This window comes from Pongo abelii, chromosome 1 (genome assembly GCF_028885655.2).
Source record: "Pongo abelii isolate AG06213 chromosome 1, NHGRI_mPonAbe1-v2.0_pri, whole genome shotgun sequence".
Taxonomy (NCBI): Eukaryota; Metazoa; Chordata; class Mammalia; order Primates; family Hominidae; genus Pongo; species Pongo abelii.
Window position 1 is genome coordinate 77,674,254 of NC_071985.2, and position 24,867 is coordinate 77,699,120.

At 36.7% G+C, this 24,867-nt stretch overlaps 1 protein-coding gene and 1 non-coding gene across 9 annotated transcripts in view; one reads left to right on the plus strand and one right to left on the minus strand.

Moving 5' to 3' along the window:
- The window catches only part of DNM3 (dynamin 3), a 577,169-nt gene that overhangs the window by 23,848 nt on the left and 528,454 nt on the right, over positions 1–24,867 (minus strand). For 5 of the 8 annotated variants that reach the window (XM_024249216.3, XM_024249215.3, XM_054525302.2 and 2 more), the window contains 3 exons: positions 15,161–15,325; positions 7,016–7,242; positions 5,562–5,798 (listed from right to left, as the gene is read on the minus strand). In XM_024249216.3, the coding sequence (XP_024104984.2) occupies positions 5,562–5,798; positions 7,016–7,242; positions 15,161–15,325 (629 nt within the window). Of the gene's footprint in view, positions 1–699; positions 955–2,125; positions 5,233–5,561; positions 5,799–7,015; positions 7,243–15,160; positions 15,326–24,867 lie in introns of those variants that run through there. The other 3 variants (XM_054525318.2, XM_054525309.2, XM_054525321.2) reach the window with 2 other exon arrangements.
- Positions 1–24,867, plus strand: part of LOC112134129 (uncharacterized) — a 62,084-nt gene that overhangs the window by 2,865 nt on the left and 34,352 nt on the right. Inside the window, exon 4 of the transcript XR_010141017.1 lies at positions 1–24,867. This exon is cut by the window's right edge and continues 6,840 nt beyond it. This is a non-coding gene — a transcript (uncharacterized LOC112134129).

Genomic DNA, 24,867 nt, shown 5'->3' on the forward strand with positions numbered 1-24,867 from the left:
GATGTTTGGAAGAGTGAGATAAGGGACACATTGAAAACAGAGAGGCAATCTGAAGGCTACCTTGACACATCTGCAAAGCTCCCAGATTCTGACTTTCACAAGACTTGCATTCTGTTTCTGGGCCTCACCTAAACAGACTGCCAGTCATCTGAACCGTGGCAGGATGGAGATGTTTGTGTAAAGTAGACTCAAGTTTGCAAGACTCAAGAAGGAAACCACCAAACTAATTTTACTTTCACTTAAACCAGATTGAAACCAAGACTTGAAGAATTAAAAACTTTGACATTAACCATTGATTCACTCCAATGAAATAATTGTGTTATAGCCAGAATCATGGTGAAATTGGAAGAAGGCTTTTGATGGGATTTTTAATTGAGGGACTTACATTAAATTGGACATTTTCTTTAATGAACAGCATGTGGCCAAAATTCTATTTTCATTAAAGTATATTAAGCATCATGACAACTCATATTAAACCGGCAACAAATGATTAATGACATTTAGAGACTTCAAAACAAATGAGACACCTTAAATATTAAGAATAAAAAAGAACACCTCAAAGTTGTTTCTATTCTTAGTAATTATGCTTAAAAAAAATCTTTCCTTGCTTTGAAAGCCAGTTGCTAAAAATAAAAACTGTTCCCTGAAAAATCACAATGCCCAATGATAAATTTATGTATTTGTTTTTTAAAGGGGGAGGATGGTGAGAAAAATAGAAAGCTCCTGGCTGACATCAGAAGTCACAAGATGAGTTCCTCATTTGTCCAAATGACATTCAGCTGCTAAAAGAAGTCAGACTTAGAGGGCTGTTGAGGAGAGAGTAAGTCAGGAGGTTTTCAGTACATGACTGCAGGGGAATCAGACACAGGCTAGTCACTTAAGTTGCTTAATTGTCCGTGTACCCTTAGCCCACGACTTCAGGGCTCAGCAGGTTCATCCTTCATGGCACCAAACCTTGATGTAAGGGATTCAAAGACACACTCATAAGAATCGTGAATTTGTCCTTATGCAAAATTTGGGGGACTGGCTACAAAATGAAAACAAGGAGATCTTATCCCTAAGTGGAAGGGACTTTATATTAATTGTCAGTTATAACAATATGTAAAATACATAAAAGAGATAGAGCACTGCAGGCCATCAAGGTCAAACATTTAAAACAGAATTAAACTAAATTATAAGGAGGATTAAATGGCTTTTGTCTTTGTAAAGAAAAGAATGTGCGTGCATTGATTGCCTATGTAGAAGGATTAATAAATCTTTTGGCATGGTCGATTTGTAATAAATTACTGAAAGTGTGAGATTACGATGAAACTCTTAAAGTGTGCCACATAAGTCAAGGAAGCCACCTAAGTCATGGGATGGGCATGAGTGAGACACTCTGGAATAATCTTGATGCTACTCTGGGGCTGCCCTTGCAGGGTGGGACATCAGCTTCACTAAGGGGCTCACCAGAGACTCCTTCAAGGGAGCATTTCTTGGTTTGCATGTTGTGTTTATGTCATTTTGATGAGCTGGAGTAAAACCCAAATCCTTTCGAATGATTCAGTTTTGTCTTTTTAAAGAGACACCATCATACTTGGTGAACAAGGGAGGTCAAAAAAAGTACTTGAATATTGAGTGATGAGGTAAAAAAAAAAAAGTTTCTTCTTGCTTGGTTGGAGACCCTTCCTCCCACCCTTATCCCCTTTTGACCATTGCAAAATAGCTTAGTCCAAGGAAAGGGAAGAAGACAAATGAGTGAAATAATGCCAGAGTTCGTTATTGCCAGGAAAAACACACTCGGATTCAGTGAATTTGTTCTGTTAATGTCAAAGGCTGTGATTCCCAATTAACTAATTTTAAGAAGCTATGTCTGAGAATAGTTACATCAGCTCTAAAGTTAATGTCTGATGAAGATCAGGATATTCAATTAAGAGAATAGGGACCCTAAAGAGGTGGTGATGTCTGTTTAAGATCATCTTGTTAAGTAAATACACACTGGATTGGATTTTCAAACAGCGTTTAGCCCCTTCAGAGAAGTTGAGTGGAGGTGAGAGGGGAGGGGACGATCCAGATATTCTGGCAATAGAAAATGTTCCACAAATCACTGATTTGTGTATGCTCAACTTACTAATGACAGAAGCACACATACTAGTGAGTCTCTTTGGGATAGAGATGCTTCTCTAGTTCAAGTGGAATTAATTAAAACAGGCATGTAGTTTGCAATATTTCCAGCTCCCTCACTGAAAGGCTCCATGCACATAAACCAGAACAGCTTCAGCAGCTGAGAAAAGCTGGGCCAAAAATGACTCCACCACCTCTCTCCTTCCTCTCCTTTTACGTTGGAATGGAAAGATACAATAATATATATTTTTTAAAAGCAGAACACTCATGGTTTCTGTACAATTGCAAGTGCTTTGATTACCTTTGAATGGGGTTAACATAAAAGTATATATGCTCTTAAACGTCAAGATCATAACTTGCTAATGAAGTCGTGCACAGAAGAAAACTATGCACAAGCACATGCTGAATGGCAGAATCTCTTGTCTCTAAAAGTTCAGTTATTGCCTTTGTAATATTAAAGCCCAACAGGGAGCTGGCGGGACACCTTTTGTGCTGTCTTGTCATGTTATAAGGTTTCTGGTTTCAGATACAAGAGGAGAAAGGACCCTTAAGAAAGTAAAAAACTTGAAAAAAAAATCAAACTTCCTTCTCTGAAAACAAAGGGTTGTTTTGCCAGAGATGATGGATAATGGCATTTCAACTTTCTAAGTTTTTGATAGAGAAAATGGAGGCAAATCACAGAGGGGAGATAGAATATATTAAACAAACAGAATAAGGTGAAGTTTCAACAAGCACTTCTCTCAATCTTTTTCTTTCTCTCGTTCTCTCTTCCTTTCTTTTTTTGAAATCTTAAACCCCATTTCTGGCTTGTATTTGGTAGGATTCCTGCTCTGGCTTTTATTAAAAACAGACTTTATGTGGTCAGAACTCTCCATCTAAAGCTGGATTTAACAGGCATGGGGATCCTGACAGAGTCTTTCTTGCCCTCTCTCAGGTGGCCACCCCCCCAGCCCCCTTCCCCGGGATTTCCCTCCCAAAGCGCTGAACCAGCATAGAAACTTGAAGGCTCAGCACGAAACAACCAACTTTCCTCCTTTATGCTGTACTTTCATTTCTGTTTTAAATTTGGGACTCTTTGCATGGCCAGATCAAGTAAAGTCTGGTTCTAACTTGAGAGTATTCTAGAAATTTCAAATAAGGCAACTGTCATCCTATAAATTCCCTAATGTAGTCTCATTAAGCCCTGCTGCCCATGTGCCGGCCATCCAGCTCGGGCTACTCATTCTCGTCCGGCTGCCTTGTGCGTGAGAGCTGGAAAATACCAATGGCAACTCCACCCTGCTTAACAAGTCAGCTTAGCATTCAAAAGTTGATTTTTCTGAAGGGTACTGGCAAGCTAGCTCATCTGAAATCCACAGGTAAATCAAGCAAGCAGGCAGAACATGCATGTTCATTCCCGAGGACAGGCACCACCAGGTTGCTCTGGTTTCTTCTCACAGCTAGACAGACAAAAGTAACTCCTGCATGGGACTCCAGCCTTCCCACTCTCAACTCTTCCTCTTCCAGTGGCCTCAATACCTTCCTGGTACAATGGCAGACACTTTCCCAGTCAATTTGAGGTTTTCTAAAATAATGAATTGGATCTTGCTTGTAGCAAGGCTCAATGCTGAAATTCATGGTTTTACATGGAAGGGAATTCTTTTGAACACTACAGTGCAGTGGTTCTCACGTGCAGAGGAATTTTACTCCCCTAAGGGACATTGGGAGTGTCTACAGATATTTTTAGTGGTCACAACTGGGGACTGCAACTGAAATCTAGAGGGTAGAGGTGAGGGATGCTGCTGAACATCTTCATACACAGGGCAGCCCCCCACAACAAAAACGTCAGTACTGATGAGGCTGAAAAACCCTGGGGTCGTGGTCAGGAAACGGCTCTGGAAGCAGACTGAATGGGATTAAAGTCCAGCTCCACTAGGGACTGGCTGCGTAGCCTTGGGCAAGCTGTTTAACCTCACTGCCTCACCTGTAAAATGTGGATAACAACCTATTTGCTGTGAGCTTTAAACAAAAATGTATATACAAAGTTCTTAGGGAAATGCCTAGTAATATTGAGAGCACAATAAATGTTGGCTATTGCTAGTACTATTATTACTAGAAATTTAGCACCATTCCAAATAATTTATAAGCCAAGTCTATTGAATTTACAGAAAAAAAATTGGATTGAGAGTGTATATGTATATCCTCTTTGCTTAGGACCAAAATGATAACAGTGGTAACAACTGTAGTCTTTACAGTGTATCAAACTCTTTCAAATACCTCATGTCATATGATCTGGGGAACAACCTTATTGAATTCTCCCTGTTTCATAGATAAAGAACTCCCGTCTCAGAGTTAAATGAGTTGCCCAAGACCTTCAGTAACCCAGGTCTTCTGATTGCAAATCTCCTGCCTATTCTTGCTGTACCACCCTCTGTGTACTAGTTTAAGATCCCCCTTCTTCTCTTCATTAGACTTAACAACCTGAAGATCAAATTAAAACGTAAGTGCCATAATCAGTTGGCAAGGTGGCTCAGGCTTCAGGGATGGGTAGAAGTCACATCTGTTTTTATGGTTCGTATACAGTCAGATATTCCTTCATGGAGTATATAAATATTTTAATTCTCTGAATTGAATTTTTTAAAAATTAACTTTATATATGGGCTAATTTTCTTTCCTCTTTATATTTCTGATTTTGAGGGGGAAAAAACCTTAGTACTTTATATCTTAAAAATCTCTGATTATATTCATTGTGTATATTTTGACTGTAAGTGTATGAAGGTGAGACTACAGCTCCAACTATGTGTGTTTCTAGGTCTATTATTTATTAGCTATATTGTTTCACAATTAAGTCTGAAAATCCACTTATAATTGTCAACATGTATTATTCAAATGTACAATGATCTATCTTATATATGATTAGTGACTATATACAACAATCATGCCTATATTAAAATTTCTGTGTGTAATTTTTAAAAAAACAATTGCAGATCAATCAGCCAGATTTATTCAGCCTATATGAAAAATTGGTAAAATTGGGTATAAGGATCACAATTCAGCAGGCAGATGGATAAAATTCTCTAAGTCAGTGGTTTTCTAGAATTCTTTTGGTAATGGAGAAGGCAAGACTTTAGTCCATGGAACTCTCATGACCTATAGAACACACAGCTTGCTACAATCCTCCATAGCTCTTTTGTTTCAAAGCCCTCAAATTCTCCCAATAGCTGCCAAAATGTCATTCATTGGGACCCAGTGTTCTTTAGTCCTATTTACTTTGTGCCAATTGATAAATGAGAAATTTCAATGATCACAAGTGATTTTTAAATGGCATAACAGAGTTGGCAATTTTCCTGTTCATTGTGAAAACTGCAAACACGTACGACAAGATCTTTGCAATTTTCTCTTTCAAATAAATTTTGTCTGTCATTCTATGAGAAGAGAACCAAGGCACACCACCCCCCAATTTCTGCTCCATGCCTTACCTTGGGACACTGGGCGGGGCCCTTGTGGGCCTAGATGGAACTTGTGGAGGGGCTCCGAAGGAGTCACTGCTGCTGGGGAAAGGAGGTAATGGGCCTGGACGGAATGGGACTGGGGGAGCCCCAGAGTGGGGGCCAGGAGAGGGAATGGCAGGAGCTGGTCCTCGGCCGGATGTGGGCCTTGAGAGGGGAGCACTTAGGGTTGGCCTCCTTTGGGTTGTGGGGCTTGGAGGAGGTGACCTGAGGAAAAAGAGAAATCATAGTTTGCTCACTCCTCCTTTCTGTCTGAATTAATCTCTAAAAATGTTTTGTAACTTCCTGATTTTTAAAAATTATTTTTTGACTGAATAAGTCCGATTCATGTTATGAAATTCAAAGGGATAAAAGGGTAAATGGAAAAAAGTAAGTTTTCCTCTCCATACCCCTTCACTCTGTTGAAACAACTATAGAAGTTTCTTGTCCATCCTTTTTAACTGTATTCTACATTTGTATAAGTATATATTTTCTCTCTATATATATAAATTGCTTTTCTGTATACCATAGAACACAGTGTTCTACAACCTCCTTTTTTTTTTATTTGAGGCGGAGTCTCACTCTGTCACCCAGGCTGGAGTGCAGTGGCGTGATCTCGGCTCACTGCAACCTCTGACTCCTGAATTCAAGCGATTCTCCTGCCTCAGCCTCCTAAGTAGCTGGGATCACAGGCGTGCGCCACCACCCCCAGCTAATTTTTGTATTTTTAGTAGGGACAGGGTTTCACTATGTTGGCCAGCCTGGTCTCAAACTCCTGACCTCAGGTGATCTGCTCGCCTCGGCCTCCCAAAGTGCTGGGAATATAGGCATGAGCCACCGCGCCTGGCCTACAACCTCCTTTTTTTTTTTAAAGCTTCCCATTAACTGGATTATCTTTTCATTTTAGGACTTAATAGAACGGTCTTGTTCTTTTTAGTGACTATATAACATTCCATTGTGAGGATGCACCGTGCTGCATTTTGAAGGGAGTTAGTATAATCTGATCCTTACTCCTGAACGTAAATATCTTTTCCCCTTTTTCTGTAGGTCCATCTTGGTTTAGGAAAGCACTCTCAGAAAATGATATTGGACAAGCGTGGCAGGGCTCAGGGGTTGTGGGGCCATCTTCTTTTTTTTTTTTTTTTTCAGACGGAGTCTTGCTCTGTCTCCCGGGCTGGAGTGCAGTGGCGCGATCTCGGCTCACTGCAAGCTCTGCCTCCCGGGTTCACGCCATTCTCCTGCCTCAGCCTCCCGAGTAGCTGGGACTACAGGTGCCCGCCACCACGCCCGGCTAATTTTTTTTATGTTTTTAGTAGAGACAGGGTTTCACTATGTTCGCCAGGATGGTCTCGATCTCCTGACCTCGTGATCCGCCCGCCTCGGCCTCCCAAAGTGCTGGGATTACAGGCGTGAGCCACTGCGCCTGGCCGGGGCCATCTTCTTACCTGCGAGAGTGCTGTATCCAGGAATCATCCACTGGAGGGGGTGCCGGAGTGGACACGGTGGCCGTGCTGATGTCCCCAATTATCCCAAGGGCTTCTTTCAGGGCTTGGTACATTCGAAGCATCTCATCCCGGCGCTGAGCCTGCTCAGCAGATTCCTCCATCAGGGTATTTTGGTCCTCTGAAGAATACAACTGTGCTAGGAGCTCTGAATTTATGAAATCTTTAACCTGTCAGATCACCACAGAGAAATAAAAATGGGAATAAATGAGTGACTGAGTGGAGGTAGAAACATGGCTGTGGGAGAGTCTGGACAAAGTCCACCCTCTGGGAAAAGTGAAGCACCAAGCGTCTGTTTACTTTTGCTTTGTCTCTATCCCCAGTACTGGTGACAGTCACAGTTTCCCTCTGTCTTTTGGCTGTCAACACTGAAGGATGATAGAGATGAGTAGAAGAAGGCCAAACCCAGCTATCACCAGAACAGGGCCTCCTAGCTTTGTGAGCATTTCACAGTATTATCTGGAGCTGTTTGGCTTATAGAAGAGGGAAGGTACTATGAGGTAAGCAGCAGTATTTTCAACAGAAAACGATGTGAAGAAACCTATGTAATCACACGTTTTCCATTCCGTGGCATTCGCAGTCCTTTCCCTAGCTTTTACCAAAATCACTGGAAAATTATTGAGATGCCAAGTTTCACTGTCGTCTCAAAAGTGAAATTAGCACCAGTAAGTGAATATTTATTAAATACAGAATCTTATATAACTATGCAGGTTGATTTATAAACAAGTGAAAGAGATGCACTCTGTTTTCCAGAAGTTTACAATAGAAGTTAGTTAACAGTGATGGGGACTGACATGAGGTTGCATAGTTAGCTAATATATAAAAACAAACTAAAGTATGAACACTATGTGGGAGTCTCAGGGGAGGGGCATTTTGTTGCAGAATGAAAATGGAGAGGATGAATATGGTGCACAACACTGAGAGTGGGAACGCCAGCTACTGTATCTCATCAACTCTAAGACACCAGTGATTTTAAGAAACGCTACTATCATATGTGCTGACTATTCAGACAAAAAAAAAATACCATCAGTCAAACTATGACAGGATGTCAAGATGCCATTGAGTATAAGATGCATCTTCATTTCAGAAATATTAAATAAAAAGAAGTGAATGTGAGAATCGATGAAGTATGGTATATACCAAGTGGCTTCACAAGTTATATGACAATTCTCATCACACACTGAAGAAACATGTATTAGTAATCCAGTTTTGTAGATACAGAAACAAGTTCCGAGAATTTAAGTATCTTGCGCTAGGTCACACAGCATTCAGTTGAATCCATAATCTTCTGACTTGAAGTCCAGTGCCCATTCCCTTACCCCATTATCTCATTGTGATTGAGTGCTTAAAAAGTAAATTTTTGTTTAAGCATCATTATTTTACAGCAGTGCAGCAATTAACTTAAGCCTAGTAAAAATAAACCGTTTGAATTTTTCAGTTTCTCTGTTACATGAGAAAGCTAACTCTTATCTAGATTCATGAATATCTTTAAGAAAGGCCAAATGCAAGTATATATTTAATTGTTAAAAAATCAGGCAGATAACAGAACAGCTGTCAGATGCTCAAAATTTCTAGGATATGGTTAAATTTGTAATTCAGAGATGACAAGAACCTAAAACACATAGCTTCATTATGTTTTAAAGGCATCAAAACATGTAAATAATTCTACTAATCAAAAAATTCAGCTAAATCAAAGGTTTATTGTGGTGAAATAAAGTGTTTTCTGTACATATTTTGTAAACCAAAGTGATTCAAAGGTGAAAGTAATCTAATACACAAAATGTATTTAGGAAACCCTCTGTGGAGTAGAGGTTTATGCACGATAGTTGTGGAAAGTAAGTTTGGCCAGAATCCTGAGGCAGATGCGAAGGCCTTGAATGCCAAGGAAAAGTGTTTGAACTTTATTTGCTTGGCAATGAGGGGCCAGCGAAAGCTTTTAAGCAAGTAAGTGAAACAATAAAAGAGAGTTTTAGGAAAATTAATCTGGCTAACATTGAAAAAGACTTTGCAAGGGTGGTAGTGAAAATAAAGAAATCTGTTAGAAGGCTATTGTAGATCATTCATAAGATAGTAAAAGTTTCATTTAATAATAATGCAGTAGTATAAAAATGGATACATACAATGACATTATAAGGGAATAATGAACTGGACTTGGTGCTGTTGGGATGTGAAGGGCAAGGAAGAAAGGAACAACCAAAGACATCTCAAGCATTGACATTTGGATGAGTAGGAGAATAGAAACTCAAACATCAGAAAAGAAAGTCAGATTTAGAGGGAAGGCAGCAAATTTGGCTTTAGGAATATTTCATTCCCTTCCATACAGATGCATTCACTTCTAAATGTACTTGCAGGTATGCAGGGAATCATGGATATTTGCACAAATCTCCCACTGTTGGGTGTGTATATGCACTTGGATGCATGGTGCAATTCAAAACTCAAAACCAGACAATTTTCCTGGCATTGACCATTGGTTGGGTTAAGCTCTTTAGAAACTTTACATATTACTGGAATATCACTTATAATCTATTAAATACAATTTAAAAGAAGATTCTTCCAAGAATAGATTTAAAGCAGAGCTGAATTAAGAATCAACTGTCAAACCATGAAGTAAAATAAGGGCCTGTTTCAGCATTCTGACCAAAGATGTGCCTTGAATCTTCCACATCAATTATGACACACTGGAACTTGCCTACTGTGCAATACAGTGGATTCAGAGCATAGGCTGTGGATTTAAGTTCTAGTTCTAACACTTACTGTTCTTGGGCAAATAATGTAAACTGTTTGAGTCTCAGGTTCCTCATCTGTGAAATAGGGATAAGGGTAGAGCTACCTCAAGTATCGTGAGGATTAAGGGAAAGAATGAATACAAGTTGTCTAGCATGATGCCCAGCAGACAGTTAGTGCCCCTTCCAAAAAATGCTGTGATTTTTACTGTCTATAGGCTAAATTGGCATTAGGTACATCGAGACAGGAGAACAATAGACAGCTGTTTTAATAGTACAGGTATCAAGCGACATAGTTAAATAGGGCATAGAGGTTAACATTTTTTATTTTGCATTTAAGCAAAATTTTAGAGATACTCTTCTCTCCTTCTGCTAACCTAGCTTTGTGACACTAAAACTGGAGTTTGGAATGAAGGTAGGGGGACTTCCGGGAGTTTCCAGACACTTCAGGGACTTTCTGGGAAGTCTGTATGCCAGTGGTATACAGACATTTAAATCTGGTACAAATATTTAAATCAAGAATTCTGCATGACAATTAGGGGTCAAGTGAATCCCTTTTAGATGATAGCATTTAGAAAATACTTCACTGAACATAACAAAGTGATTATACTTAAATTTGAGATCTGAAATAATATTTATGTTTTTAATTATAACACCTTATAACCTATACATCTCTGTATGGTTTGTAAAAGTTCTCACACATGAAACCTCATTCCAGCTCAAACTCTCTAGGCTAGATAAACAGGCATTACTGCACCATGTCGCTCTGCTCAGTGTAAAGGAATGTGAGGTCATTAAAAACGTTCCACATGTTTTCCTCTCTTACTTTAACCCTTCTCTAGCAACCCGTAATATGTTTGGATCTTAAACCTTCTTTGCTATGACTGAGACCATTTTAAACCCTTCACAAATAGAAGAGACATTTCTAGGGTTTTCCTACAGTTTCCTACAGTTCAGTTACCAAGGAGACCATTTCCTTAAAATCTCTTTGTTTCTAGAATTGGAGGGTCACAGTACGGAACACGGTGATGCCTTTCATTCACATAATACATGTATTAAAATTCAATTGAGAAGTTTAATTTTGTTTAGTTTTGGGGAGGGGGCTTGGTTAGAATTTTTGATCTTTGAGATCTCACAATTCTCTCACATCTACTTAGTCCTCCTTTCCTTTTCCCATGGATTTAATTCTGCTAAAGACCAAGGAAGTTTTCCTGCTTTAAAAAGTAACATCCTTTGACTCACAAATGTAATGTTAAGGAAAAGAAGTTAGACACAAAAGGCGTATAGTGTATGATTCCCAAGTGCAAAAACAGGCAAAACGAATCTACAATTTAAGAAAGCAGAAGAGTGTTAGCCTTGGCGGGGAGTGATGATGGGAGGTGGGAGCAGGGGAGAGGAGATTGGGACTTATGGAGTCCTAGTCATGATCTTTTTCTTGAGCAGTGTGCTGAATTCCTGGCTGGTGGAAACAAATCAGTGCTTTAAATGCCAGGATAAAGCTCTGGTATTTACGATGTACTTTCCCCTAAAATAATGAACATTTAAAATAACACTTTACTTCATATGCATTAAAGTTACAGTAAGTTTTGAAACTAGGGCGCATGTTACTAATTTTCCACCAAAATGCCAATGACCAAGGAGAGTAAATGTGGACCTCCAGAGGGGTCCAGGGGCGCAGGCTACAGCACACACTCCAGTGTCAAATGGCTCTATGTTTCAAATTTGGTTTTTTAAAAAATTCCTAAGAATGTTTACATTCTCTTTTGTATTATCTGGGTTTGCTTAAATATGAGAAGGATTTAAAACATTGTTTCTCACCTTCAAACAAATCCTAATTAAATCTTCGAGTAAAATTAACTGTCTGGGAAAATAACTCATGAATACCCTGTGGGGGTAGGAGTTCTCTAGTTGGAGAGGGCTGACTTATAGTTTCCTAACCCTGTCACGTGCATTATCCAATGTTCAAATGGTGAGAACATCAGACTATGAGTGAGAAGACCTGGATTTCAATCTTAACTCTGCCACCCCCAGCTGTGTGATCTTGGGCAAGTCAATGTCTCAGAACCTCAATTTCTTCATTTATAAGCTGTGGAAAATAATGGGTATCCAATATGTGGTTGGCTGACAGGTTCAGACAGAATTATGTGCCACTTTGCCACACCGAACACATTTTTAGAATAAAGCTGGATCCACTTCATTCTTTGATGGAGAACTTCTGGTGGGGTGAGCTACAGAGAAGAGGCCATCCAAATGGGCTTACCATGGGGTGTTATGTGTGTGTTAGCTTTAAAGTCCTGAGCAAAACTCTGCTGCTTTGACTGTAGCCTGTCCAGAAAGACTGTCTGTCATAAACTTGCTATTTCTTTGTGCTGCTGTTACCTGGTATGTTTAAGTAACGAAACAGCTGCTGCATTTCAATAGACAAAGGCTTACAGTATGTCTGAGGCAAGGCATTTATTGCTAGGCTTTAACTTCTTAAACAATTCCATATGGAGACTTGAGTGGCAGAACACTTAATGTAAACTTTCAAAGGAAACTGCCCACCAAATTCTGAACTTTATGAACGTTGGCTGAAACATATTCTTTTTCAGAAGGCCGAAACATACTCTTTTTCATTCCCATTTCAAAGAGGAAAGGCCAGAACGCCACTTTTGATAGACCAGGAAGAAACAGAGGACCCTGTTTTAGGCATTTATTGATTCTGGAGGAACAATTAGCTTTTTGATCCAAACTCATTTAAAGATGCAGCAGGGTTAAGTGAATAGAATTTAGAATTAGGAGTCAAGAGACTAGTTTTCTAGTTGTCATTTTGTTATTAGTTCTTTCATTTGAAGATCTCACTTTGAATCAAGTTAAAAAATCAATACATCTAGATGGCACAGTGCTGGGTGTTCACTGTTTCAGTTTCCTTGGACTCAACAGGTCACATATGGAATGAACAAAATAGGCTTGGGCATTCTGTACAATAAGATGCCACGAGAATATGACTACATTAATAAAAGAGATATATATTTTTCATATATAGAATTATACATATATAATTTTGAAATATATGTATTATATATAAAACTATACCTTTTATATATGTTTAAAAAGCACATAAAATAATACCCAAGAAAAGCAGTCATTCTACATATGTAAAACTAATTTCTGGTAGATACAAAAAGTTAAATTTCAAACAAAGATAGCCACAGTTTCATAAGAATTCAGCACTACATGATACTTTCGCCTTCTCCACATTCCTATTAGTTTTTACTTCAAGATTTGACCTTGGAGATCAGATCTTAATTGAAGTCTCCTTTCTCACGACTCTTATGTGAGGTCTCTCTCAAGACAACTATCAGAACTTTACCTCCGAGGATAATATCCTGTAGGTGGAGGTTTAGCCATTTCATTACAGCAAGAAAACACACCAGTGAAGAGTGAGGGAAACTACCCCTGCATTTCTCTTTCTTTCTTTCTTTCTGTGTGTGTGTGTGTGCACGCGCGCGCGCATGTGTGTGCATGTGTGTATGTTTTTCTTGAGAAGGTGAAAGTAGGATAGATTTGCAATAGGGTTTTTTTTTTCCTTTTAGCTAATTTGCCTCAAGCTACTCCTCACAGCTATAGGCAGGAAGTGCTATTTCCTGTGCTGATGATTTAATATAGTGCAGAGCAAAGCAGCGTTTGAACTGATGGCAGCACTAATGACTCTCGGTGAAACGGTGAAAAGATAAATGATCCTTAATCAGGAAAATGTTTAAATAAGCAAGTGCCTGGATATACCACAGCAAAACAACCTGAATTCATTTAAGTAAATGAAGAAGGTAATTTTAAAAATACACGACTATTTGTTTAGTACTTTATATTTTTCTAAATGGCTTATAGCCACTTTTATTATAATCTCTGATGGTTCTGTGAGGTACTTCACTGTAGTTTTAGAAGAGACTGACTTCAACTCAAAGGGGCGAAATGATTTGTCTTAGGTTACACAGAAAGCCATTGGTCAAAAGAATACAATTCATAGTTTCCACATTTCTAATTTATTGCTTACCTGTTGCTGATTCTTCAAAGCATCCAGCTAACCTTGTTTGAATACACACGTGTATGACAATAGTGTTAGTTAAAAATAAGATTGTTCACATGAGTGCTTGGGGTTGCTTACAGTCAAGGAATGCAGAGATCATGGACAATGAATGGACTGTCGTATTTAGAAATAAAATTTTGAAATTAACCATGAAATATAAACAAGGGCTATTTACAGTTCTTAAATAGGCAGCCATATTAATTTCTTACAATTATATTTTTCACAGTACTTTCATTTGTACCATCTTCTGGAACAAATCCCTAAGTCAGATACACTTACTACAATTAGTATTTTACATATGGAGGAAACAGACACATGAAAGAGACTCACCTTAGGTCAACAGAGTCTGTAGCAGAACCAGATTTAGAACCCAGATTTCTCCTAAATTCTACTTTGGGGCTCTTTTTACTACTTTGCCATCTAATTTTAATTTCTTACAAGCAATGCTCATAATTTATCATTGGATTAAATAAAACGATGTCCTTAGAAGATAACTAGGAATAAAATTATTGGTGTCTCACTTGTCAAGATTCAGAAAAGCCCCCTATAAAACACCTCATTATAACCTATCTTATCTAAAAGACTATTTCTCAAATAACTTGTGGTATTATTTGTACTGTAAAAAGTTAACTACCAAAAGAACTAAATCAAACATAATTTAAGTATCATACTCTGACTACTATAAATAACCTTGAAAAGGTTATTTAGACCCATTGATGGCTAGTCAAGCAGGATTTTCAGATTTGAGATTATAGCATCCTTACCTTAGAAAAATAAAATTCACTGAGTTTTTAATCCAAGGGGATAAAGCAAGAAGCCCTTTCTCAGGTTAAAATAGCATTCCATAGATTTTAGAAGCTGAAAATAATCATATGAACATATTTTATATATGTGTGTGCACATGCATGCATACGCATGGGCATAGGAACAAATATATCCTTTGCCTTTAGTCTCAAAGTCTAGGAGCCAGGGCATCTGGTTTCTTTGCTGGTTTTGCAATTAATTTACATGATGCCCAGGATTATGGTGTTTTTGTTTTGCTTTATTGTGAGCAAACTCACACTCTTCTAGAAGACAGCCAATGGGGAATACCTCCGTCCTATAGCTAGAAGTTTTAAGTTTTCTTCCCTAAGTTCTCTTTCATTGGTCAGTCACATATCACGTCTAATGGAAAATGATGAACCTGGGTAATATTATTTGAACTATCCAGAAAATACACAAAGAAGCTGAAGATAATATGTGCAACTTCCACACTCAGATGGGTTAGAAGTTAAATGGAGGTAGTTTATAATCACTTACGTTATTGATCATAAGGTGCATTATTGTTTTTGGAATTAGATCTCGGATACATTTGTTGATAATGGACATGTAGGAGTCTACGAGGTTGCGAATGGTCTCCACTTGCCTCTCCAATTGTGGGTCCATGGAAAAGTTTTCTGCTTGGCCATTCTCATCATTTTCAGCCTAAAAAAAAAGAAACAAACCATGGATTATCTCATATTCACTCAGAAGAAAATAAAATGTCAGACGTTATCAGATTATCAACTTCTGATTAGCATAGTTGGAGTTTCTATCAGTGGATGGTAACATTTTTATCTTATCATGCATCCACTGGTTCTGAAAGGAGATGGGGGAACCTGCAGTCATTACTCAATTTTTAGCCTGCCACATTCTAGGGAAAGCAAGTAAGTATTCTAATTCTGAATGAATGTTGAGATGAATAACCAAATAAACAGTGTACCTAACAACATACCTCCAGAGAACAATCTAATCTTAAGCCATTTGCAAGCTGGCCGAAGAACTGAATCCAAACATATGATGCAAATGTAAACCTCTGAGAGGAGTCCCCAGGGATTCCATAGATTAGAAATAACCTTGGTATTGTTCTGGCACTTCTAGGTCTGCTCTGGGATGGATCAGCATTTGGATCCTCCCACATTCAAAGCTAAATTTTGTAGGGCTGGCCTGAAGCCAAAATAAGAGATATAGAAGATAATTTATTCTTCCATGCACTTGCTGGAATTTGTTACGTAAATTCATGCTTCTGTCATCACTACTAAAGACTGGCTCCATTGTGAAAAACTTACAATTATAACTTCCAACTTGTTATTCTTTGAATAAAACAGAACACATCTATACACAAAGAATTTATTTGTGCAACATGAGAAAAGCATCTGTTTCCTATACTATGAGACTTGAGTTAATTAATGTTGGCTTATCCACCAGAGGCTGAGCTGGAATGGCATCTTCATCATTAAGGGCTGACCTATTGGCTTGGCATTGAAATCAATTTAGAACAAATGGTCTCCATTTCAAGTCAGCTTGAACCATCTAAGCCCCAGAACATGACACAGGTATTATTGTTAGTGGTCTGGCTACTTTCTAGCTTTGGAAAGATTTAATTATGAATGTAAAATGGGGAAATAATTTATTGCTTCCATGTAGACATGAAGTGCTTTTCTTTGGAAATGTACATACTTTGATCTGCCAGGTTTTCAATCATCCAATCAGTTCTAGGCATAGCACTGTGCTAAATAGCTTTACTGGATATTGACTGACAAGCCTTTCCTTTGAATCAATATGCTTGTGTGAAAAGCATACTGATGGGCCACAAAATCAACAATAATGATAGAATTAGTTCTAATCATTTATATAGGCTTCTCTCACTCAGAAATATCTATTGTTCTAAAAAACACATTAAAATAATGCATGCTCAACTCATTTCCCAGTCCTGAGAGCATGACCTCATGATTTGGGACAACAGTATGAGAACATTTCTGAGGCTCCAGTGCATTTTAGGGCCTCTAGGAAAGCCTACTTGTAAGAGAAAGCACAGACCAGAGAAATTCCAAGTCGAGGAGTCAGGAGCTACTACAACTTGATGATAATCAGGATGATAAAGTGATTATGAAAAAATACATATATATATATCAATGAGAACAGATGATGACCTACAGCTTTCTGAAGAAAACATCTATATAAAGAAATATAAGCCTCCATTAGGAATACAACACAATTCCATTTGTCTCTCTGATCTAAAACATTCTTGGATTTTAGATTTTGCCATTGTGTTTAGCAGTAACAGGTAATGGCATTTCAGCATAAACCTACTACCACTTCCCAGGAACATTTATTGAGCAAATATTGTATTCCAGGTACTTTGCTATGTACTTTATATAGATCTGTAGCACAACCTTAGGACAGGGGTATCATCGTTATTGTCAACCCATATAAGAATATATTCAAGCTCTGAGAACTGAAATTTGTTCAATAAATGTTAGATAAATATTATTTTAAGTCAATTTTTTTCCTTAGGTATTAAGAAACCAGAACATAAAGAGAGTTTCTAGAAAAATTCCTTAAAGTGCTGATAGTTATAAAAAATAAATAATTGAGCTAAAGGAGAAAAGCAGAATAAATAACATGTTAAATTCACCTCTAGGAATATGAAACACCAGGAAAATTATATTAGCATCCACATTTTCATATAGAAACACTAAATTTCCCCATTTTACAGCTTTCTTAACATGTAGCCATGCTTCACTGTTTTGCATATCAAAATAAGCAAGAGACACTGACTTTCACTTTTTGAAACCAGATGCAATCAGAAAACAAAGTGTCAGAGTGAATAGAGAACTCTGGTTTAATTCTTAGCATTAAAAAAAATTTAGAGGCTTTAGTAAATAATCAGTAAAACAATTTGAAATTCTTCTTAGCTTTTGGAAATACTTGCAGACATGTAGTGACATGCAAATCTTAACTATTCTGATAATACAGTGGACATGATGAGGAGTCACAGAGTTCAGTATGCAAATTTGATTTATTTCCTCATTTTAGAAAAAAAGAAGCAGAAGCAGTAAACTGCCCCTTCTACTAGTGTCTAAGATGAATGGGAAAAATGCATATAATTGGAATTTTTCTTTTACGTGAGTAATTGCAGAGAGCAACACTTCCTTTTCTCTAACCCCAGTTCTAACCAAATTCTCCATTGTGCTCTTTTCTGTATGTATATTGTGTATGACTATATTTTTTCTTTGTTTAAATTATAGGATTGCAATAAGGTTCTTTGCAGTTGAAGCACTCAAATGACAGCTGTTTATCATTATCCTCATCAAGGGAATGTAAAATAAAAATAGTAATTTGTCTCTGATCTTTGAGGCAAAAAAGAATGGTCTGCAAACATTTAACCTTTTATGTGCAGGTTCAATGATGCTGTTTACAAAATGTGAATAATATTGTAGAAACCAGCTTGTTTCTAAAAAATACAATAGACAGGCCTTCCTATTGCAGTTTTTAAAAATAGCTATTGAGAAATCTAATTCAATTTAATCAATAAAAACACCAGCATTGTAAATGTGAAGTCATTTATAAAAATTACCATAACTTTCTTTCTCCGAAATTATTTGCATGGTATTTAAGAAACAGGCTGTTAAAGTTTTAAGTTATTTAAAACATATTTTTATCACTACTATTATTATTATTTTTTTTAGAGACAGAGTCTTGCCCTGTCATCCAGGCTGAAGTGCAGTGGTGTGATCATAGCTCACTGCAGTCTCGAACCCCTGAACTCAAGGGATCCTCCCATATAGCTGTAACTACATGCCACGCCCAGCTAATTTTGCCTTTTTTTTTTTTTTTAGAGATGGGGTTTTGTTATGTTTCCCAGGCTCATCTCAAATTCCTGGCTTTAAGTGATGGTCCCGCCTCAGCCTCCCAAGTAGCTGAAAATTTTAATTTAAAAGCTTTATTTTAAGGGTTTACTACTTTAACAGGTGAGGGAATGAAAGTGTTGAATCAGAAATAATTCTCACCGTACCTTGGGGCGTCTATTATAGAAGCACTGGGCTTGACTGGAATGTCTTTCAGGTGTTTTTGTTTTTGTCTTTTCCCTTTCCTTAAATCTCTTATTTAATCGTGTCATAGACTTATTTGAAGACTTTTTCTTAGTAAATCAGGTCATCACGATGAAAACACTGTTACCATGGTAACGTACCTGTGAATTTTTCCAGCCCTACATTATCAAGAATGGTTTCACTGAAAACCTCTCTCCACTGCCAATCACTCACTTCTAATTTGATGAGGCTGGAAGGGTATGGTTAAGATAGTGTTGATGCTCACCCCACCACCAAAAGTGATCTACAAATACTGTAAGACAAAACATGTATTTCCAAAAGCTACCAGGATGACCAAATATAGTCCTATGAGAAATGCCTTATAGACATAAAACAATTGTGCTATTGATCATGATGAAGGCTGTTTTTGACTCAGAGCGATTCCTCTGCTGCTGTTAATTCTGTAACACCATCATCATAATGTTTACGTACTCAAATAATGAAATACTACAATCACAAGAAAAACCCCTGTGGTTTCATTTATAAGAAGATAACACCTAAAGATTAGGGGGAAAATGACACAAGAGTAATTTATATTTTAGGAATTCTACTTCCATCACCTAAAAACTTGTAACTGTAAAGAAATTTTAAATTATTTTATCCTTTATACTATTTGTTTAACATGCACTTTTAAAGCTCATTCAGTTTAGAATCAGGGTATTAAGGGATTATAAGGTCTATGCAATAAAGAACTAGGTCTGTTTACAAAGATTGAAAGATGGACAAAGGTATGAAACAAAAATCACAGATATTGTAAAGCAAAATCTGTCAATTGTTTTGTTCTTCAAAATCATTTACATGGATGAGTATAGATGCACTATATCAAAGTTAATAAAGTCCTAGAGAAAGCAGGGGCAATAAAATTCAAATAATATGAAAGCAGCATGGGCGGTCATAATAAACTACATAGCAAAATAATAGCATAGATATGCAGTTGATCTTATTTACCTTTTCTTTACATAATGAGGAAGAAAATCTTTCAAAGTTCAATGTAAATACAATTATACTTGCTTTACATGTAAAAACTTCTTAGTAAAAAACAAAATAATGCAAAGCATTAAAGCAACCAAAAAAACCACACACAACTGTAAAATTCTGTGAGTAGAATCATTTCTTTCTGGAGTACAGAAGAAAAACGAAGCCGTTAAGAGAGCAGCTATAATCAGGCGTTTTAAGCTTCCCTGAGGTTCACTGAATACTGTAGTTGATAAAGCTGTCACCTACATCGAACTACAGAACTCCCGAAAGGCCTGAAGATAACTTTTTCAACTATTCCTACACATGAATTACTGAGTGCACCTTCTCAGACATTCCCAGGGCCCAAGAGCCTTAGTAGATGATCAAGATAAAAAAAAGACCTGAAGCCTGTTTTAGGAAATTTAAGTTAATTTTTGTTGAAAGGAAAGATGAAAACAAAATCAGAAGAAATTTGCTAGGTTGGGCTGTTGCAAATTTCTTGTTTCCAATATTCAAAGATAGAACATATGTGATAATAGCACCAGACCACAGCTGAGTCATCATACAGACATGTCCCAAAGTTGGGGAGCTACTTCCAAAGTTGCCAAAACAGGAACTTCTTCTGTCACTGTAAATGCTCATACCCAATTAAGAAATAAATTAAAATTTAAAGGAGCTTATCTCAATTTAGGCAAACCTTTAGTTTACAGAAAAATAACTTTGTGAAGATGATAAAAATATACTGAGAGTTCTACAACTACTGATATTCAGAAGAAGATTGCTTAGACAAAGATCTATATTCTTGGAGTAATAATCTTTGGGTCTGGAGTTTTTTTTCTTTTGTTACTTATCTCTCTCATTCTTCTGAAATTGAATGTGTGTGTATGTTGCCTGTTTGACAATCTGGAGGATGTAAAGTACAAAAACACAAAACTATCTTTGCTTTACCCTAATTCTGATATTTGCCTTGGGTATCAGATTTGTCTACATTTTATAAAGTGGCAAAAACAAAGAGAGTCAAGATTGCTTAAAGATCAACAACTATGGCTGCATTTATAATAAAAATTAAAACTATTCTAAGGCAAATTTTATAGAAGGATGCAATTATTATTTGAAACAATTCTGTATTATTTTAAATTTTGTAGTGTATCAGATTGTCCTGAGTGCTTTATTAATAAGATTTGTAAGTATTACATGAGGTGTAAGAGATAAAGCTTTTAAAAAAGCTTTTTTCCTTAGACTATTTTTAAAGTAGTTTAGGAGAAGAAATCAGATTGCAACTACTAGTAAACATTAATGAGTTTATAAGTCTAAATAACTTTTATGACTGGGATCAAGATGTTTCTTTACAAAGCAATAAGGTGACAGGAGACTAAAGATGCGAATTTTGCTAAGAAAGCATTATTACTGCATGTATTTACATTTTCCCTCAAATTTCTCTTTTTTTAAACCATGGCTTCAAAATTTCTACAAATACTATTGTTAGTGAGTACTATGTTTTTTCCTCTGCCAATTGTTTGTCTATTTAATCCATATAAACACTTTTAGAATAGATATAATGCTTTCTGAATTAAAGTTGTTTTAGTTAAATGAAATATTTGATAAAATGGCTTTTCTTAAAAATTCTCATCACAGGGCGTGGTGGCTTATGCCTGTAATCCTAACACTTTGGGAAGCCAAGGTGGGTAGATCACTTCAGCTCATGAATTTGAGACCAGCCTGGACAACATGATGAAACCTGGTCTCTACAAAACGTTTAAAAATTAGCCAGGCATACTGGTGCATGCCTGTAGTTCCAGATACTCAGGAGGCAGAGGTAGGAGGATCACTTGAGCCTGGGAGGCAGAAGTTGCAGTGAGCCGAGATCACACCACTGCACTTCAGCCTGGGTGACAAAGCAAGACTGTTTCCAAAAAAAAAAAAAAAGAAAAAAAGAAAAAAAATTAATTACAAGATTTCATACTACATTGGGGCCCAAATGAATCAAAAGTGATATGGTAACATTATCTATCTAATTCAATATAATTTCTAGCAATATTCTTTAATCACTTATAAACTACCTGGCAATAAACATAAAATAGAAAGGGCATGATACATAGTTTTAGAGGGTTCCTAAATGAATGCATATGGCTTAAGGTAGCATATAAGATAGCGTCACATAACATCAAGGTGGTATGTTTAAGATAAAAGATGAATTAAAAATAAATGAAATAATTCTGGATGGTAAATCTTGCTGTTTTAATAGAATTCTTGTCAAATTTAATTATATTTTTCATATTATTGTGAATACCATATTCTACCATCTGTAGGAGAATTACCAAATCACAGAAGCCATAAGAAAAACTGGATCATACACCTATTTGCAGCATTCATCAAATACAAGTTTTAAAAATATCCACCTGACTTAGAGAGAATACCCCCAAATGCTCAATCCACTTTGGTTTGAGGGAAATGTGGAATAGTGATTAACAGTATGAACTATGGAATTAGATGACCTGTATTATATCTTGGCTCTGTCACTAATTAGCTTTGTGACTTTAGTGAGGTTAGTTAAGAAATTACTCAACCTCTCTAAGCCTTAACTTCTGTGCTTATAAATGGAGGTAATATATGCACATTACACATTTTACAGGACAGGGCAGGTGTGATATCACCAAATGAGAATAATGCAGAAAAGGCACTTAGCACAGTGTCAGACATATAGTAATGCTCAAAAAAAGTGAACCATTTTTATTATTTGAGATAAATGATGTAAATGACATAAGCAACATCTGAGTTTACAAAATTTATATATATGAGCTTGAATTAAAAAAAAGAATTCAGAAGGTTCCTTGCAGACAGACTCTCCTTCTTTAGGCGTGTTTTCTAAATCAGAGAAATAAATCAGGCTACAATCTTACTAATGAACATTTGTGGGTTTATTACACCAAATATGTCAGATCCTTTGCTACCTATCTGAATATGAGAACACTGACAATCTTCAGAAGCCCTTTCAGTTGTCAGCCCTGACATTTTGCAACTGGGAGAAAAGGAAAGTGTATTTAAGTCAAAGCTACTCCAAAATAGGAGGTATTTAAGGAGCGCCAATTCACTGCAAGAATTCAAGAGAATTCTGCTAGACATGCTAGAAAAAGAATAGAGCATTAATGAATGAGAAAGTGGGCTGAAAGTGATGGCTTTTGAGAATTATTCCAAAGACTTTGTGATTCAGTAGTGTGTCAAACCCACAGATACAAACACTTCTATCTGTTCAGAAATTACCAGGCTGTAAAGAAAGATATATAGATTTGCTGGTCAAAAGAGAAAAATAATAGCTTTATCTGAAATGTTCCTAGGAAGGCAAAGAAAATAATTAACAGTCATCAGTTTTCAAATGCCTTCACATATACCATCTCAGTAGATCCTCACAACAATCTTGTGAGACAGAACTACAGGGAGAAATAAATGATATGGTATGGAGTTAGATCGTTGCTCCTACCACTTACTAACTCTGGAGTCTTGGGCAGTTTAATTAATCTCTGTGTGCTTCAGTTTTCTCTCAAATAGAGTAATACTACTACCTAAAATCTTCAAAGGGTTGTTGTATGGATTAAATAAATTAGTAGTGTAGAAATTCAGAAAAGTACCTGGCACAAAATAATCACTCAACAAATGTCGGCTGTTATCCTCTCTTTTGTAGAAAGAAGAAATTAAAGAAAGGGTAAGGGCTATGCCTGAGATCATAAAGATAGTAAGATCGAAATAGAACTCTGGTCTAATTTTCTTTGTGCACATTTCATCTTCTTTATATACCATCTTACTGCTTTTGCTTATTAGCAATACCAAAATAAAACTTAGTACTAAAAGGGAAATATAGTAGAAAATGCAAATTATTTAACATGAGAACTTTTTCTTATTCTTTCAACAGGTGATGATACAGTGTTTTGGTGTCCCAAAGAAATAAAATCCAGCACTGTTCAATTGAAATATAATGCAAGCCACATTTCTAGTAGCCAAATGCAAGCCACATTTCTAGTAGCCATATTTTAAAAAGTAACAATAAAGTGTTGAAATTTACCTCAATACTGCCTTTTTTAACCAAATAGGTCCAAAATATTATTATTTTGACAGGCATTATGAGTTGTGTCCCCCACAAAATTCATGTTGAAGCCCTAACCAGCAGTACCACAGAATGTGACGATATTGAGAGATGGGGTTTTAAAAGAAGTAATTAAATTAAAATGGTTTCATTAGGGTGGGCTAATCCAATATAACTGATGTTCTTATAACAAGAGGCAATATGGACATGGGCACACACAGAGGGAAGATCATGTGATGACATGAGCCGAGAAGAGAGGCCTCAGAAGAAACCAACCTGACAATACCTGGATCTCAGACTTCTACCTTCTAGAATTGTGAAAAATACATTTATCTTGCTTAACCCACCTAGTCTATGATAATTTGTTATGGCTTCTCTAGCAAACTAATACAATACATAATCAATTAATCAAAATAAAATGTATTAATAAGATATTTTGCATTCTTTTCTTGTAGAAAGTATTGGAAATCTAATGTATATGTTACACTTACAAGCACATCATAACTGGAACTAGCCACATTTCTTTCTCTTGCCAAATAGTACTGGCTAGAACTTCCAGTACTATGTTAAATAAGAGTGGAGAAAGTGGACATCGTCTTGTTCTAGTTCTTAGAGAAGAAGCTTCCAGATTTTCTTTGTTTAGTATGATGTTAGCTGTGGTTTTGTCATATAAGCCCTTTATTGTGTTGAGTTAAATTCCTTCTAATTTGTTGAGAGTTTTTATCATGAAGTGATGTTGAGTTTTGTAACAAATTTTTTCTGTATCTATTGAAATGATTATATTGTTTCTGTCCGTCATTCTGTTGATGTGATATACCGCATTTATTGATTTGTATATGTTGAACCATCCTTGCATCCTTGAGATAAATCCCACTTGATTATGGTGTATAATCTTTTTGATATGCTGTAGTATTCAGTTTGCTAGTATTTTGTCAAGAGTTTTTGCATCTATGTTCATCAGGGATATTGGCCTGTAGTTTTCTCTTTTTTCTTGCATCCTTCTCTGGTTTTGGTATTACCATAATGCTGGCCTCATGGAATGAGTTTGAAAAAATTCCCTTCCATTTTCTGAAATAGTT